This window comes from Hypanus sabinus, chromosome 17 (genome assembly GCF_030144855.1).
Source record: "Hypanus sabinus isolate sHypSab1 chromosome 17, sHypSab1.hap1, whole genome shotgun sequence".
Lineage (NCBI taxonomy): Eukaryota > Metazoa > Chordata > Chondrichthyes > Myliobatiformes > Dasyatidae > Hypanus > Hypanus sabinus.
Genome location: NC_082722.1, coordinates 44,568,182 through 44,586,231, shown reverse-complemented (window position 1 = coordinate 44,586,231; position 18,050 = coordinate 44,568,182). Strand labels below are relative to the sequence as shown.

The 18,050-nt window shown below is 43.4% G+C and overlaps 1 protein-coding gene across 8 annotated transcripts in view; it reads right to left on the bottom strand.

Annotated features, from left to right (window-relative positions):
* Window positions 1-2,927: 2,927 nt before the first annotated feature.
* Window positions 2,928-18,050, bottom strand: part of plekhf1 (pleckstrin homology domain containing, family F (with FYVE domain) member 1) — a 29,952-nt gene continuing 14,829 nt past the window's right edge. For 2 of the 8 annotated variants that reach the window (XM_059992945.1, XM_059992946.1), the window contains exons 3-4: window positions 15,111-15,181; window positions 2,928-5,347 (exon numbers count right to left, since the gene is read on the bottom strand). In XM_059992945.1, the coding sequence (XP_059848928.1) occupies window positions 4,314-5,123 (810 nt within the window). In that variant the 5' untranslated portion in view covers window positions 5,124-5,347; window positions 15,111-15,181 and the 3' untranslated portion in view covers window positions 2,928-4,313. Of the gene's footprint in view, window positions 5,348-9,249; window positions 9,659-13,972; window positions 14,013-15,110; window positions 15,182-18,050 lie in introns of those variants that run through there. The other 6 variants (XM_059992944.1, XM_059992950.1, XM_059992948.1 and 3 more) reach the window with 6 other exon arrangements.

The following is an 18,050-nucleotide window of genomic DNA, read 5'->3' as shown; positions in this document are numbered from 1 at the left end:
TCAATATCTTATATTGTTTTGTAAAAACAAACGTCCTCGTCACAGTAAGCCCTTCTACCTAATAAACTTGGAAGCCTTATTTTATTCCCTCCTCTGGATCATTAATAGAAATAGTAAATAATTGAGGGCCAAGAAATAATTCCTGGGACATTCTAATATTTACATCCCTCCAGTGTGAAAATCAGCCCTTTTATTCCAGCTGCTTGTTTTCTATGCAACAGCCAGTTTTCAGTCTATGATCGTTTATGCCAACCTACCAATACTGACATCATGACTACCCAAATTTGCATGACTATCAGACAAACCTCATCATAAGGTGAGGTGTTCCTGTCTACCTGAAGTTGTTTGAAACCATTTTGTTCCAATAGTTATTTTATATTGGCAGTAATTTTGTTTTATTCATTCATGCTTACATCTGATTGCATCTTTTTACAGCTGGCAGGGGTATTCAAAGACATTCTCAATTTCTCATTGCTTCAGTTGAAGTTCCCACTAGCTTCAAAAGTGCAATGTTTATACTAGTGCCCAAGAAGGGTAGTGTGAGCTGCTTTAATGACTATTGTCCAGCAACTCTCACATCTACGGTGATGAAATGCTTTGAGAGGTTGATCATGGCTAGAATCAACTGTCTCGGTAAGGACCTGGACCCACTGCAATTTGCCTATTGTCACAATAGGTCTATGGCACATGCAATCTCAATGGCTATCCATGGGGTCTTCGATCATCTGGACATTACAAATACCTACGTCAGGATGCTGCTTATTGACTATAGCTCAGTGCTTAACATCATTATTCTTACAGTCCTGATTAAAAAGCTCCAGAACCTGGATCTCTGTACCTCCTTCTGCAACTGGATCTTTGCCTTCCTAACATGAAGATCGCAATTTGTGTGGATTGGAAATAACATCTCTACCTCTCTGACAATCAACACTGGCACACAACAGGGATGTGTGCTTAGCCCACTGCTCTACTCTCTCTCTCTATACCCATGACTGTGTGGCTAGGTACAGCTCAAATGCCATCTATAAGTTTGTTGATGATATATCCGCTGGCAGAATCTCATATGGTGACTAGAGGACGTACAGAAGCGAGATATACCAGCTAATTGAGTGGTATCACAGCAACAACCTTGCACTCGACATCAGTAAGACCAAAGAGCTGACTGTAGACTTCAGAAAGGGTAGGATGAGGGAACATGAACCAATTCTTATAGAGGTATCAGAAGCAGAGAGAGTGAGCAATTTCAAGTTCCTGGGTGTCAATATCTCTGAGGACTTAACTGAGTCACGGCAAATCGATGCAACTAAGAAGAAGGCAGGACAGTGGCTATATTTCAATAGGAGATTGAGGAGATATGGTTTGTCATCTAAGACATTGAGAAACTTCTACAAATGTACTGTGGAGAGCATTCTGACTAGCTGCATCAACATCTCATATGGGGGGGGGCGCTACTGCACAAGATCTAAGTAAGTTGCAGAAAGTTATTTAAAAATTATTCAGTTCCATCATGGGTACCAGCCTCTGTACTATCCAAGTTATCTTCTAGGAGTGGTGTCCATCATTAAGGACCCCCAGGCACACATTCAGTGATTCAGGAAATTTCCCTTCTGCCATTTGATTTAGATTAGATTAGATTATGAGGACACTCAGTCTTCATTTATTGTCATTTAGTAATGCATGCATTAAGAAGTGATACAATGTTCCTCCAGTATGATATCACAGAAACACAAGACAGACCAAGGCTAACTGAAAAAAACCACATAACTATAACATATAGTTACAACAGTGCAAAGCAATATAGTAATTTGATAAAGAGCAGACCATGGGCATGGTAAAAAAAAGTCTCAAAGTCCTCGACAGCCCATCATCTCACGCAGACGGTAGAAGGAAGAAAAACTCTTCCTGCCTTGATCCTCCAGCACCACAAAGCTTCCCGATGCAGCCTCTGGAAGCCCCGACAGCCATCTCTGAGTCCATCTGAAAACTTCAAGCCTCCAACCAGCCCTCCGACACTGAGCACCGAGCACCATCTCTGCCGAGCGCTTCGACCCCAGCACCGGCCGCCAAACGACAGGCAAAGCCGAGGATTCGGGGCCTTCCTCCCGGAGATTTCTCTGATCGCACAGTAGCAGCGGCAGTGAAACAGACATTTCAAAAGTTCCACCAGATGTTCCTCCGTGCTTCACACGTCCGTTTCCATCAAATCAGGATTGTGCATGGCATCCTACTTAACAGGTAACAGATATTCATCCTGAAGTGGCCGCTGTGCGCTGCTGTCGTGCCGCCATCCTATTTTGTAATACTTTCCCTGACATCTTCCTTTCTCTTTGATCCTTCCCTTACTGACCTGGTGCTTCAGTCCCCAGCCCCTGCAAAACTTGTTTAAACTTTCCTGAGTAGCTTCATAAAAGCTTCCTGCCAGGATATTGTCTCTTTTCCAATTCAGGTGTAACCTGTCCCTATTCTACAGGTCACCCCTTCCCCAGAAAAGGTTCCAATGATCCAAGAAATCGAAACCCTGTCTCCTGCACCATCTCCTCAGCCACTCTTTCACCTGTGCTCTTGGATTAATGAGTGGTGATGATTAAGCATGGTGATTAAATCCAAAAACCATTGATCAAAGATAGGAGTTTGATTTCTTCCAAAGCAGCCAGGATTGGATAACCATGAAAATAACAAGGAAGTTTCCGAGTGTCCTTCAGGGACGGAAATCTGCCATCCTTGCCTGGTCGGATCTGTGTGTTTGACTTTGCATTGTCCCACAGTAATTAGTTATTACGATAAGTACTCAGTCTTTGGGTTCAGATGGAAAGGTCTTTAAATGAAGTAGAACTTTGATCTTAAATACAGCGCAGACAGTGATTTGAACAGACTCCTTGGCTGTGAATATTCTGTGATTCTATAATTCTGCTGTAATGTAAAATGAATCTACAGACACTGAAGAACAGTAACAATTGTTTTTATTTTCCAGGTTCATTGTTGCTAAATCCAATGTTGCGCCTCCACTATGCCCTTAGATGAACTCGATTTTGAATCAGGCAACATCCCAAACCATATCATTCAGAAGTGCTTTCTTGGATTCAGTTCAGCATTAAACACTATTGTCCCACAGACCTTGGTGAACAAACTCCTACTCCTTGGTCGAAATACACCACTGTTCAGCTGAGTGTTGGACTTCCCAACCAACCGACCTCAGATAGTGAGGAGGCACAAATGCTCCTTCCTCCCCATCATCCTCAACATAGGTGCTCCCCAGGGCTGTGAGCTGAGCCCATTGCTGTATACTCTGTTCACACATGACTCCATGGGCAAAAACCCGAGTAATCACAGTGTCAAGTTCACTGAAGACATGACAATAGTGGAGCTCATCACCAACAAGGATGAGGCAGCCTGCAGAGAGGTGGTGGAAGAGTTTCAGGCCTGGGTCCTAGGCAAATAACCTTTTCCTCAATGTCAGTAAGCTTCAGGAGAACTCGTATCACCCACAGTTTCGTTTCCATTGGTGGCATAGCAGTGGAAACTGCAAGCGGCGTCAATCCCCTGGGAGAGCACATCTCACACAATTGCTCATGGTCCTAAAGCATTGCCAGCTCCAGCCCACCCAGCATCAAGGAGTAAGGTGCAGGGAATGGGTCAGTAACATCATGAAGGATCCCACCCACTCTGCTCATGGGCTGTTTGTCCCACTCCCATTAGGGAGGAGGCTACATAGCATCCACGCCAGGACCACCAGGCTCAAAAGCCATTACTTTCCCCAAGTAGTAAGGACAGTCAACACCTCCAACTGCTAACCTATCTCTCAACACCCCCACCGCCACTTTATCATTTCTTTATGTACAGACACTCTTGTGCCTAGCATCAATTTATGCATGTAAGCTATTTTATGTATTTAAATTTAGTGTTTTTTATTATTGGGTTCTTGAAATTATTGTGTTTTTTCATGCAGCATCAGATCAGAGTAACAATTATTTCATTCTCCTTTCCACTTGTACACTGGAAATGACTTTAAACAATCTTGAATCTTGAAATATACACAGCATCAAAATTACTTAAGTATTCACATAATTTTGTTCATCTTGGAAGATTTAAGGTGTGAATAAGCAACTTATCAAATTAATCATGTCTCTAGTCCACAGATTCTCAATTAGTAAATAAAAACATTCTTTGCCATGTAAAGCTCAGGATTACTTCTACTCAGGTTAGCATACATTGAAACTATAGTTTTAAGTTCAGTATTTTTCTGTAAAATTACTTAAAGCAAATTTCTTAACCTTTTGCTTTGAGCTTATGAAGCTGATTGTCTCTGATCAGGATTAAGTGTGGAAAGAGGACCAAGAGCAACCGGATGAGAAGAACTGCTCCTGCTCCTGCCATTGCTCTGTTTTCTCATCATCGCTGGATTTCTCACTATCTTCGTCATTGCTGGCCACCATAGCTCTCTGACCATTCACGCCATCTGCTTTTCTGCATTCCTTGCTCTTCTCTTCCATTAACTGATGGTAACATAGTGTGCATACCCTTAAAGGCTTTGAGGACTGCTGAGGCATAAGAAATTTGTTCTTCGAGCAGGAATGACACACCACAAAGCCACATTTCCGGCAGTGATGTCTCCGGATCACGGTACTGAATTTCTTTTGAGTGCACCGCATACAGATTTCAGTCATCTTGTCCGGTATCCAAGGAGCTGCATGATCAGTAGGTGGTGTCTTTCCAGTCTGTTCCAATAGCTGTTTCACACAGTTGCCAATATGCCTCATCCAGTCTTCTTTTTCAAGAGGTGTTGCAGCACTCACCACAAATGATTTCCGTGATGTTTTTATCAGCCATTGGTTTTTTTGCTCATAACTATCTTCAAGGTTTTGAACAGTAACATTCTCCAGAGGTATTATCTGCTGGCCTGCATATTTTGTTTTATGGATGATGACAGTTCCATACACCAGGATGTCATTAAACAAGAAAAACACTCGGGCCTTTGGTTTCTTGCGACAGACTTTTGTCAATAATCCCTCACCTACAAGCACCCGCCCAGGCAGGGCTAGAGGTTGGCCGTTTGCTCCGAAGCAATTTTCAACTGCAGCAATTCGTTGTGCATTTACCTCTGTATTTACCAGGTGATCTGCCATACTATTTCCAAGCCCTTGTTAAAAGCCTAATCCTGTTGTTTAAGAAAAGAAAAGATAAACAGCTTTTGGTTAAATATTTTCCAAAATGTGTGGGTTTCCTGTGGGTGCTCTGGTTTCCTCCCACATTCCAAATACGTACTGGTTAGTAGGTCAAGTCGTCACATAGGTGTCATTTGGCAGCACAGGCTTGTTGGGCTGGAAGGGCCTCTTACCGAGCTGTATCTCTAGATGAAAATAAAAATAAAAATTGTGAAAGTTCTTAGTGTTTGATTTACAACCGTATTACATTGACAAAAATATATTCAGCTGTTGCTCCCAAATTAATGAAGCTCTTTTGAAAAATCTATGCTAGAAGCAAAAAGATAGTCTTTTGACACTTTAAAGCTCCCACCTTCCCATAAGTCTGATTATTGTGGTGATGCTCGGCTGCCAAATTTTAGTGCACAGTTTTTTTGCTTTTTTTTGGTTCTACTTCCTTTTCTCTTAGACAGCATCCATCTCCATTTATTTGCTTTGTGATAAAGCGGTTGAGATTAACATCCTAATGTATTGGCTGTTATTTCCCAACAGGTACTGTGCTAATGGACTCTTTCCTGAAGGGATTTCTTGAAATGTCAAATGGTAATCATGTTCGAAGGCAAAAATAAAGAAACAAAAGATATCTTTGGCTTTGATATGAGCCAAGATTCGTGATCCTGAAAAAATTGATAAAATAGGTTTAAGAATAAATTATTCGTTTGACAAATGTTATATTTAATACGTTTTCAGATCTTTAGGTCAACTACAAGAAAGTGGCATGCATTGTAGCGCCTTCACTAATGGATTCATGTCTATAATGCCACTACTGAGGCAGTTACTGAATGAATTTCTCAAAAGTGAAATGCTGAACAAAATCTCCCTGTTGATTTTAAAGCGTATGAGATTATTGTCCCTTTCAGCTAGTGAAGCAAGGAATAAGTTACACCCAGTCTGAGTGAGATAGCTTTGTGGCAATTGTAGAGAGGAAATGTGAGATCTTATTTTACTGGTAAAGACTATGATGGATATTGCACTTGAGTGACTGGGAAAATATCTGTGGAATATGGCCAGGGTGCTTGTTCCAATTTTGCAATTTCATCCAGAAATAATTACCAGCACTGTCTATTCCAGGTAAAATCAAACTCTGATTATGCAGCTAATTGAGATCCTGAGACAGTTGGCCATCTGCCCTTGGATTGAGGTATGGCTTCCAGTTTGATCACAGGGGAGTTCTTCTACTGGGCTGTTTCATCCCATCTTATGAGCATGGTTCACAGAATAGGGCACCACAACCTCCTCCCAGTGCACATGACCAACTGCAGTCACCCAAAGAGGTTGATCATCCATGGCATCTTACTTCCAGTGTTCCTGTCAAAACTACCAACAAACGTGATTCTTTTTTCTGAATGTCATTAGTATTTTGCAAAAATCCCAAGTGGTAGAAAAGTAGAATCCATGAGCTGCAAAGATTTTAAAGCTGGTTCAATGAGATAAAACAAATGAGAATAATAGGTGTATATTGGTATAACTGAAAACTGTAGGGTATTTTTTTATCATAGCCTGCTCTGTCTGTAGTTCATATCAATGATTTAGATTTAGATGTAGAAGCTCTGATCAAGAATATTGCTGATGAATTGTTGCACCACCATTGATAGTGTGTTTGACAGTGACAAAGCTATAGGCCATGGGAAGATGTTGAAGTTCCTGAAGACTGCAAGGTGACTAAAGTCATTCCATTGTTTATGAAATGCAGCAAGGATAAGCCAGTGAACTACAGGCCAGTCAGCCTGATATCAGTAGTGGGTAGGTTACTAGGAAGAATTCTGAGGGAGAGGATCTACCAGCATTTGAATAGACAATGACTAATTAGTAGGAGTCGATATGGTTTTCTGTGTGGAAAGCTGTGCTTGAGAAATCTTTCAGAATTTTTTGAAGGAAACCAAAAATATAGGTGAGGGTAGGGCAGTGGATATGAATTTGTCTTTTACAAGGCTTTTAACAAGGTCTCACACAGTAGGCTGATCTGGAAGGGTAAAATGGAGGGACAGCTGGTTAGGTAGACTCAAAACCGGCTCAGAGGTAGGAAGAAGAGGGTAGTATTTGAAACTTGAATTTTGGAGTAGAGGCCAAAAACTAGTTGTGTGCCACAGGAGTCAGTGTTTGGGCTCTTGAAGGGAGTCAAGGCAAAATCACTTGAATCAAAATATACTCGTTCTCTAGAACTCTCTGCCTGAGAGGATGGAAAGAGTCATAAAACATTTAATCTTTGACTGGATGTGCACATTCAGGGACCAAAAGATGGGAAATAGGATTAAAACTCACCATGCCTATTTTGGTCAGTGTGCCCCACTGTCTTTATTTCTGTTATATATTTCATCATGGCTGATCCATTTCCCTCTCAGCCCCAATCCATTGCCTTCTTCCAATATCCCTTCATGCCCTGACTGATCAAAAATCTATCAATCTCTGCCTTAAATATAACCAATGACCCGGCCTCCTCATCTGTCTGTGGCAACAAATTCCATAGGTTCAACACACTCTGGCTAAAGAACTTCCTTTTCATCTCTGTTCGGATGGATGTCCCTCTATTCTGAGGCTGTGTCCTCTGGTCTCAGACTGTCCTAACATAGGAAACATTCTCTCCACATCCACTCTGTCGAGGCCTTTCAACATTCAATGTTTCATTAAGATCCCCCTTGATTCTTCTGAATTCCAGTGAGTACAGGTCTAGAGCCATCAAAAGTTCCTCATACGATAAGCCTTTCAATCCCGGAATCATTTTCGTGAACGTACTTTGAACCCTCTCCAAAGTCAGCACACCCTTTACTAGATAAGGGGCCCAAAACTGCTCACAGTGCTCCAAGTGTGACCACACCAATGCCTTATAAAGTTTCAGCATTACACTTTTTCTTTTATACTCTCATCCTCTTGAATGAATGCTAATAACAGATTTGCCTTCCTCACCACCGACTCACCCTGCAAATGATTTTTTAGGGAAGCCCGCCCAAGGATTACCAAGCTCTTTCAGACTCAACTTGCAAATTGACTTACAGTGAATCCTGCACAAGGACTCCCATGTCTCTTTGCACCTCAGTGTCCCTTTGCACCTCATTTTTGAATGTTTCTCTCCATTTAGAAAATAGTCTACACTTTTATTTTTTCTATCGAAGTGCATAGCCATACATTCCCTGACACTGTATTCCATCTGCCACTTCCTTACTCATTCTCCTAATCTGTCCAAATCTTTGTGTAGCCTCTCTGCTTCCTCAACACCATCTGCCCCTCTACCTATCTTTGTATTGTCCACAAACTTGGCCACAACGCCATCAATTATGTCATCCAAATCATTGACATATATCATAAAAAGAAGCGGTCCCAACACAGAACCCTGTGGAACACTACTAGTCACTGGCAGTCAACCAAAAAAGGCTCCTTTATTCCCAATCTTTGCCTTCTGCTATTAAGCCAATACTCTATCTATGTTGGAATCTTTCCTGCAATACCTTGGGCCCTTAACATGTTAAGCAGTCTCATGTGTGGTGCTGATGCACCATCAATAACTCTCTCTGAGACGTAAAGGCGAGATATTGGCTTTTATTGACTGGAAGAAGGAACAAGCAGTGGCTGACCACCATACTACATCCTGGAGACAGAGAGGCCGGGCTCAGACCTCAATCGCCTTTATACAGGGGTCTGTGGGAGGAGCTACAGGAGCAGCCAGCGGGGGGGGGGGCATGTCCAGACAGGGATATGTAGTTCACCACATTCACCCCCCACTTTGTTTTAAAAGAGAGTCCCCATGTGGCGAAGTTTCTTACAAGTATATTTACAGGTTAAGTCTATCAGGTGATCGAATCTGTTGCTGCGATCTACGTAGCACCGGCTGTGATTGCACAGATGCCCGTTTGCACCAGAGATGGAGATTGTGAGATTGTGCTGGTTCCGGCCTAACTGGAGGTGTCAGCCCACTAGGCGCCAGTGATCCCTCACGCGTGTGCGAGGCGCCTGGAACATACGCGTACGAGACGCCCAGTATATGAGTGTCGTGAGGAGTCTGTGTAGGGCTTGGTGTGCGCGGTGTCACCTCGGGTACAGGGTTCATAGTTACCGGGGAGTGTTCAGGGTAGTGGTCTGCTGCTCCTGCGGGTGACAGGTCGCGGACAGAGACCGTGTCCTCCCGCCCATCAGGTAAGACCACGTAGGCATACTGGGGGTTCACATGTAGAAGGTGAACCCTCTCGACCAGCGGGGAGTATTTATTGCACCTTGCATGTTTCCGGAGCAGCACTGGCCCTGAGGACGTCAGCCAAACTGGTAGGGTGGTCCCAGTGACAGACTTGCTGGGAAAAGAGAATAGACGCTTGTGAGGGGTGGCATTGGTGGACGTACATAACAGGGAGCGGATAGAGTGGAGTGCCTTGGGGAGGACCTCCTGCCATCAAGAGATCAGCAACCCTTTTGACTTAGGGGCAAAAGTGTGGCCTTCCACACTGTGGCATTCTCCCTCGCCACCTGTCCATTTCCCCGGGGATTATAACTCGTGGTCCGACTAGTAGCAATGCCCCTAGCTAGCAGGTACCGGCGCAGCTCGTCACTCATAAAGGAGGACCCTCTATCACTGTGGATATAGCAGGGATATCAGAACCGAGTGAAGAGCTGGCGCAGGGCTTTTATGACGGACATGGTAGTGGTGTCGGGGCAGGGGATGGCAAATGGGAACCATGAGTACTCGTCGATAATATTGAGAAAATAGACATTGTGGTCGGTGGAGGGAAGGGGGCCCTTAAAGTCAACACTCAGTCGCTCAAAGGGGCGGGTGGCCTTGACAAGTTGTGCCGTTTCAGGACGGTAGAAGTGCGGTTTGCACTCAGCACAGATTTGGCAGTCCCTGGTCATCGTCCTGATGTCCTCCAGGGAGTATGGCAGATTCCGGGCTTTCATGAAATGGTAAAATCGGGTGACCCCCGGATGGCAAAGATGTGCATGAAGGGTGTATAGCTGGTCAAGCTGTGTGCTAGCACATGTTCCCCTGGATAAGGCATCAGGGGGCTCATTGAGTCTGCCAGGCCGGTACAGGATGTCAGGCGAGATATCGGCTTTTATTGACTGAAAGAAGGAACAAGCAGTGGTTGACCACCATACTACATCCTGGAGACAGAGAGGCCGGGCTCAGACCTCAATCGCCTTTATACAGGTGTCTGTGGGAGGAGCCACAGGAGCAGTCAGCAGGGGGTGTGTCCAGACAGGTATATGTAGTTCACCACAGGTACTTTGTCAAAGGCTTTCTGAAAATCCAAATTCACAACATCCACTAATCTTTGTCTATCCTACTTGTTATTTCTTCAAAAAATTCCAACAGATTTGTCAGGGAATATTTTCCTTTAAGGCCTATGTGCTGACTATGGCCTATTTTATTATGTGCCTCCAAGCACCCCAAAACTACATCATTAACAATTGACTCCACCATCTACCACCATCTTCCCGACCACTGAGTTCAGACTAATTGGCCTATAATTTCCTTTCTTCTGCCCCTTTCCCATCTTGAAGAGTGGAGTGACATTTGCAATTTTCCAGTCCTTTGGAACCATGCTGAAGGAAAGATCATTATTAATGCCTCCACAATCTCCTCAGCCCCCTCTTTCAGAACCCTGGGGTGTAGACCATCTGGCCCAGGTGACTTATCTAACTTCAGACTTCTAAGTTTTCCAAGCACCTTCTCTCAAGTAAAGAAAACCTCACTCACTTCTGGTCCCTACCACTGTCGATCTTCCAGCACACCACTAGTGCTTTCCATAGTGAAGACTGATGCAAAATACCTACTCTGTTCATCTGCCATTTCGTTGTCCTCTGTTACCACGTCTCCAGCATAATTATCCAGCAGTCCGCTATCACTGGACAACAAAAATTTTGGTTTCTGGATACTTTGAGATGTATTTTATGGATTTTGGTTTGCTGATCATGAAAAATCACCATGAAATTTCCCTCTCACCCACCATCTTTTTTGAATCTGCCTGTATTGGCTATTTCAGTTCATAGATGAAGTCAATTAAAATACTGTCCACAACGTAAGCTGAAACCATGAAGTGCAACATGTCACTAAAGATTCATTTTCCACATTCCCATTTACACTTCTTTCCTGCAAATCGTGATGTTGTTAGTGACGGTACAAGGTCATGGCAGTCATGCAGAAACAGTACCAGGGTAACTGGAATCCATCAATGCTGGTTGATTATTGTTGGACACTTAAGCAAGAAGATTAATGAAAATTATCAACAAAACATTTTAGTTTAGTAGAACTATTGCACAGTTAAGCAATTAAACACATTATATTCAATAAAAGTTAATTTCTTGTTTCTCCAAATTCCTATGTGATACAAGTAGTCTGAAATTATAGTTGTGTTCAGCTTCAAGCGGTCTATCATAAACAAAAAATTGGTTTCTGAGGAACAAAACTTTCAAAAATATCTGTTGTCCAATGCATTTACTCCACCTCACTTGTACAGTATGTCTGAGGTAACTTTTGGTATTCTCTTTAATATTATTGGTTAGCTTTGTATTTGATCTTTTCCTTCATGACATTTTTAGTTGCCTTCTGTTGGTTTTTAAAAGCTTCCCAATCTTCTAACTTCCCACTAATTTTTACTCTATTATAGCTTTTATGTTGGCTTTGACTTCTTGTCACCCACGGTTGACGCATCTGCCTTTAGAATACTTCTTCTTTGGGATGTATCTATCCTGTGCCTTTTGATTTGCTCCCACAAACTCTAGCAATTGCTGCTCAGCCATCATCCCTGCTAATGTTCCCTTCCAATCAATTTTTGGCCAGTTCCTCTCTTATGCCTCTGTAAAACCCCTTTATTCCACTGTAATACTGAAACATCTGACTTTAGCTTCTCCTTCTCAAAATGCACAATGAATTCTGTCATATGATGATCACTGTCTCCTAAGGGTTCCTTTACCCTAATCAACTTCTGATCTTTTGTCACCTCTTTCTAATGATTTCATTTGGTTTTTTTTAAACCACAGAACCACCCCACTCCTCTGCTTACCTGCTGGTCCTTTTGATACAATGTGTATCCCTGGACATTAAGCTCCCAGCTACATATAATATGTGCCAATCTGTAACTGTGCTGTAAATTCATCTGCCTTACTCTGTGTACTGTGTGTCTTCAATCCTGTATTCATTATGCTTTTCAATCTTGTTCCTATTTTACATTACGACTCATCCTATTCACTGCAATTTTGCTGTATCATCAGCCTCTCCTTACTAACAATCTCACTACACCCTACCTCTGTTTGTAAACTAACTACACCATCTTCAGCCCTGTCACTGCAGTTCCCAACCCCCTGCCAAGTTAGTTTAGTCTCCCAAACAGCTTTAGCAAACCTGCTCACAAGGATAGTGGCCCCCCCTCGGGTTCAAGTGTAACCCACCCTTTTGTGCAGGTCGGACCATCCCCAGAAGAGATCCCAGATCCAGAGATCTGAAACCCTGCCCCCTGCACCAGTTCCTCAGCCACACATACCTCTGCCAAGTCATCTTATTCTTAACTCTCATTGGCATATGGTACAGGCAGCAATACAGAGATTACTATCCTGGAGGTCCTGTTTCTCAGCTTTCTACCTTGCTCCCTAAAATTTCTCTTCAGGACCTCCTCCCCTTTCCTACCTATATCATTTGTGTCAATATGTACCAAGACTTCTGGCTGCTCACCCTCCTGCTTTAGAATGCTGTGGACCAGATTGAAGACATCTAGGACCCAGGTAACACACCCTCTAGGTGTCTTTACTGCGTCCACAGGATCTCATCTCCATTCCTCTAACCATCAAATCTCCTTTTACTAAAGCAGATCTCCTCATCTCTCTTCTGTTCTCAGCCACAGCACCAACTTCTGTGGCGTAGACCCAGTCGCTGCATCTCTCCCCGGTAGGTGTCCCCCTCAACAGTATGCAAAGTGGAATACTTGTTACTGAGGGAAACGGCCACAGGGTTTCTCTGCTCCGGGTGCTCGTTTCCCTTCCTTCTCCTGACAGTCGCCCAGTTGCCCAGCACCTGCAACCAAGTGGTGGCCACTTCCCTGTAGCTCTTGTTTATCACTTCCTCAATCTCCCGTACCAGCCGAAAATCATCAAGCTGCAGCTCCAGTTCCTCAATACGTTCTTTGATTATAAGATAAGATGATTTATTGACGGTTGTTAAACTATAAACTTTTTTTCAGAATGCCAATGTAATGCTTGAAGGTGAAGTGTTTACCTGGTGTGCAAGAATTTAGAGATAGTTTATACAATAAGTCTTAATCACTGTCAAACCATAGTGAAATCTCATGGCTTCAGTGCTTAATCAGTTTTGGAATGACTACTTATAATTAACACCTTTTATTGCTTTCTCTCTTTCACTTTTCTTTTCTATTTCATTTTGTTTTTACCCTTCACTTCCTGCTTTAGATTCAGGGTCCTAAACAACAGACAATGTACTAAGCTACACACCCAAAATGCTGGAGGAACTCAGACGAGTCTGCATCTATAGAAAGGAATAAACCATCGTCATTTCGGATTGAGACCCTTCTTCAGGACTGGAACGGAAAAGAGAAGATGCCAGAAAGGGAAAAGTTAGAGAGAGGGGAAGGAGGACCAGCTAGAAGGCAATAGGTGAAGCCAAGTGGATACGAGAGGCAAAAGGCTGGAGAGAAAAGAATTTGATGGGAGAGGAGAGTGGACCATAGGAGTAAGGGAAGGAGCAGGTGGACCCAGGGGAAGGTGATAGGCAGGTGAGAAGAGTAAAGAGTCCAGAGTGGGGGATAGAAGAGGGGGAAGGAGTGAGTTTTGTTTACCTTAAGGAGAAATCGGTATTCATGCCACCAGGCTGCAGGCTACACAGATGGAATAGCTACTTATCTTCTGAGTCATGCTGTCAGTTAGTGCATATTGGACTATGTAGATTAAACAGTGTGAGGTCATGGGGCATATAATGATGATCCATTGCCAAGGATTGCCAAAATCGAGCTCAGTAATGTAGCTAAGTCCATTTGTTGAGCACACACAGAAGTCCAAGAAATGTATGTTAGGAAAGACTACCATACAAACTCTATCCCGTTAACTACGCAGTAAGAAAATACTTAATCAATTTCCAAGCTGACTGATGATCAATTTCCATTGCGTGCAAGCCTGAGTCAGTTAGTTTGGGGCTGGTATAATTTTAAACTGCTAAAGTTACAGGTAGCAACGTTCTGTGAGCTGACCTTGGGACTTTTCTGCGATAGATTTTGCTTCCAGATGTGAGTGCTTCAGGAGCTCTTCGTTTTTGAATGCAGCTCAACAGGCGGAACAAAGACTTAGCTGTATCTGCCCACTGCCCCTTCACCAGCTCTTTGGCCATACCCCAACCCTTTCTGCAGTTAAAGGATATCTCTTTCTATCTAGGCTTCAAGCATTGTGTTCCAAAGTCATAGAATCTGCTCTCCTGTGGGTGTAATTACTTCCAAAATACCACCTGCCATCTGCCGCAGCCAACTGCACATCTCCTTCAGAAGCAACAGATTGACTTGAACTGGAACAAGCTCCTTACAGAGTTGTGACAAGGCAGCTGATGGTGTGATTAGTGCTGGCTGGGTGCTAAAGTATGATAATTGCTGTGCAGAGTGAGTGCGGACAGCTGTAGCTTGTCTCAGCACTCACCATCCTACAATCATTTTCAGCTACAGTCCAATGGAGCCCAGGCAGCTCACGTGCAAGTCGAGGATGCCTCTGTTTCATTACTGAAGCCAAAATCAAAAGAAGCCTTATCATTTTGCATTAGTACTCCCTCTGCAAAGCCATTGGTGGTAACGCAGTAATCTGGGCTACAGGAAATCATAGACTAGCTTCAAATGATTGGGAAATGAACCTTTTATAAGCACCTCACTCCTTTGATAATGCACAAAGGTTAATAAGTTTGTTTGCTCTGTAAACAGGAAAGGAATTGACTCTTACCTCTGCTATTTTCTCAGTTGCCTAGAATGTACCGACCAGCTTCAGTATAATTTTTCAGATCTCACTGCCTTCTGAAAAAAAGTGTCAATACACAAGCATATATAAACTTGTTTACCTTACAGGGTTGATGAAGTAGCATGATAAATTTTGGAAAAACCTACCCTTGACCAAATTTCAACAGACTGGTTATTCCAGTTATGTTCTGCATACTTTGGACAGTTGCTTAGGTGAGCTATGCAAATTTTGAATGCCTTGCTCGAGAATCTGGTTTTGAATTTGAATATTGATTAAACTAACCAGGAAGGGACATGGGCAGCCAGTGCAGAATACCCCTGTGGCTGATCCCCTTAATAATAAGTATACTACTTTGGATACAGTTGAGGGACATGACTTAACATAGGGAGATGCAGTGAGAGGGTCCCTGACACTGACTCTAGCGTTGGGGGTCAGAATAGAAGAGAGGTGAAGAGGGCTACAGTAGTGATCGGAGATTTCATAGTTAGAGGAACAGAGATGAGATCCTGTGAATGTGCTAGAAACACTTGGATGGTATGTAGGAAAATAGAGGGCTATGGGTAACCCTAGTAATTTCTAAGGTAGGGACATGTTAGGCACAACTTTGTGGGCCGAAGGTCCTGTATTATGCTGTGGGTTTTCTATGTGTGTTGCCTCCCAGGTGCCGTGGTCAGAGATGTCTCAGACTGGGTCCACAGCATTCTAAAGGAGAGCGAGAAGCCTTGGTACATATTGGCACTAATAGGTAGGAAGTCTTGAAGAGAGATTTTAGAGAACTAGGTAGAAAGCTGAAAGCAGGACCTCCAGGGTAGTAATCTCTGGATTGCCTGTGCCACCCATCAGTAAGAGTAAGAATAGGATGATCTGGCAGGTGAATGATTGGCTGAGGAACTGTTGCAGGGGCAGGGCTTCAGATTTCTGGATCATTGGAATCTCTTCTGGGGAATGTATGACCTGTACAAAAGGAAAGGGTTACATCCCGACCCCAGGGGGACCAATATCCTTATGGGCAGGCTTTCTAGAGCCGTTTAGGAGAATTTAAACTAATTTGGTAGGGAGATGGGAACTGAAGTGATAGGGCTGAGGGTGGGGTAGCTGGCTTACAACAGAGGCTATCTGTAGTGAGACTGTAAGCAAGGAAAGGCTGATGATAGGGCAAAATGGCAGTCAATGGGGTGAGTTGCAATGTTAAAAAAAAACATAATAGAACATAGAATAGTACAGCACATTACAGGCCTTTCGGCCCACAATGTTGTGCCGACCATCAAACCCTGCCTCCCATATAACCCCACACCTTAAATTCCTCCATATACCTGTCTGGTAGTCTCTTAAACTTCACTAGTGCATCTGCCTCCACCACAGACTCAGGCAGTGCATTCCACGCACCAACCACTCTCTGAGTGAAAAACCTTCGTCTAATATCCCCCTTGAACTTCCCTCCCCTTACCTTAAAGCCTTAAAGGAGGACAAAATTGAAAAGGGTGATGAATATATGACTGAAGGCTTAATTTATGAATGCATAAAGTACACAGAAAAGGTTGGGAGATACAGGGAAGAGAAATCAGAATAGATAGCCGTAGGATTCAATCTGAAGCCCCGAAGAGCTGCCAGAGAGCTGAGTTTTGTATAAACAGTGGGTAAAGTTAGGTTGATTGAATGGCGGTTTGATCAATTGGCAGGTAAAGATGTCATGTTAGTCCTGACTAGCAGTGTTATGACTGAAGTTGTGTTGCCTGATAGGGTAGGGGCACCTATAGAGGCCATGGGCAGTCCATATTTTTAGAGAAGTGGGGCAAGTAGCTAAGGATGAGGACGTTACAGACTAGTTTTCATTTCTGTGATGTGAGGGGAAGGAGTTCTCTCATGTGAAAGGTCTAATGGATCCTTCAGTGGATGACGGAAACTGAGCTGGATTCAGCAATTACATCACTGGCAGATAAATGCCCAAATGTACTCATGGAGAGCCAAAGTTATTGTAGGCTGAGAACATTCTTTGGAGTCGCGGCCATCCCCGATGGGGAAGAGGAATATGAGACCTGGGTGGAGCAGACTTCTCAGTTACTGGATGAGTGGCAGTACTCAGATCAAATGAAAACACAGCAGCTGGTAGAGAATCTAAAACGTCAAGCTGCTGAGGTCCTTAAAGGCAGAGAACTCATCAGTCACGTCCATGGGCCACATGCAAGCATCAGGAAAAGTTTTTCGTTCAACAGACAGCCCAACAGAGCTTATAAGACCATAAGACCATAAGACATAGGATCAGAAGTAGGAAATTTGGCCCATCGACTCTGCTCCACCTTTCAATCCTGGGCTGATCCAATTCCTCCAGTCATCCCCACTCCTCTGCCTTCTCTCCATACCCTTTGATACCCTGGCTAATCAAGAACCTATCTATCTCTGCCAATGACTTGGCCTCCACAGCAACTCATGGCAACAAATTCCACAGATTTACCACCCCCTGACTAAAGTAATTCCTCCACATCTCAGTTCTAAAAGGATGTCCTTCAATCCTGGAGTCAAGTCCTCTTGTCCTAGAATCCCCTACCAAGGGAAATAACTTTGCCATTTCTAATCTGTTCAGGCCTTTTAACATGCGGAATGTTTCTATGAGATCCCCCTCATTCTCCTGAGCTTCAGGGAATACAGCCCAAGAGCTGCCAGATGTTCCTCATACAGTAACCCTTTCATTTCTGGAATAATTCTTGTGAATCTTCTCTGAACCCCTCCAATGTCAGTATATCCTTTCTAAACTAAGGCGCCCCAAACTACACACAATACTCCAAGTGTGGTCTCACAAGTGCCTTATAAAGCCTCAACATCACATTCTTGCTCTTATATTCTATAGCTCTAGAAATGAATGCCAACAATGCATTTGCCTTCTTAACCACTGACTCAACCTGTAGGTTAACCTTTAGGGTATCCTGC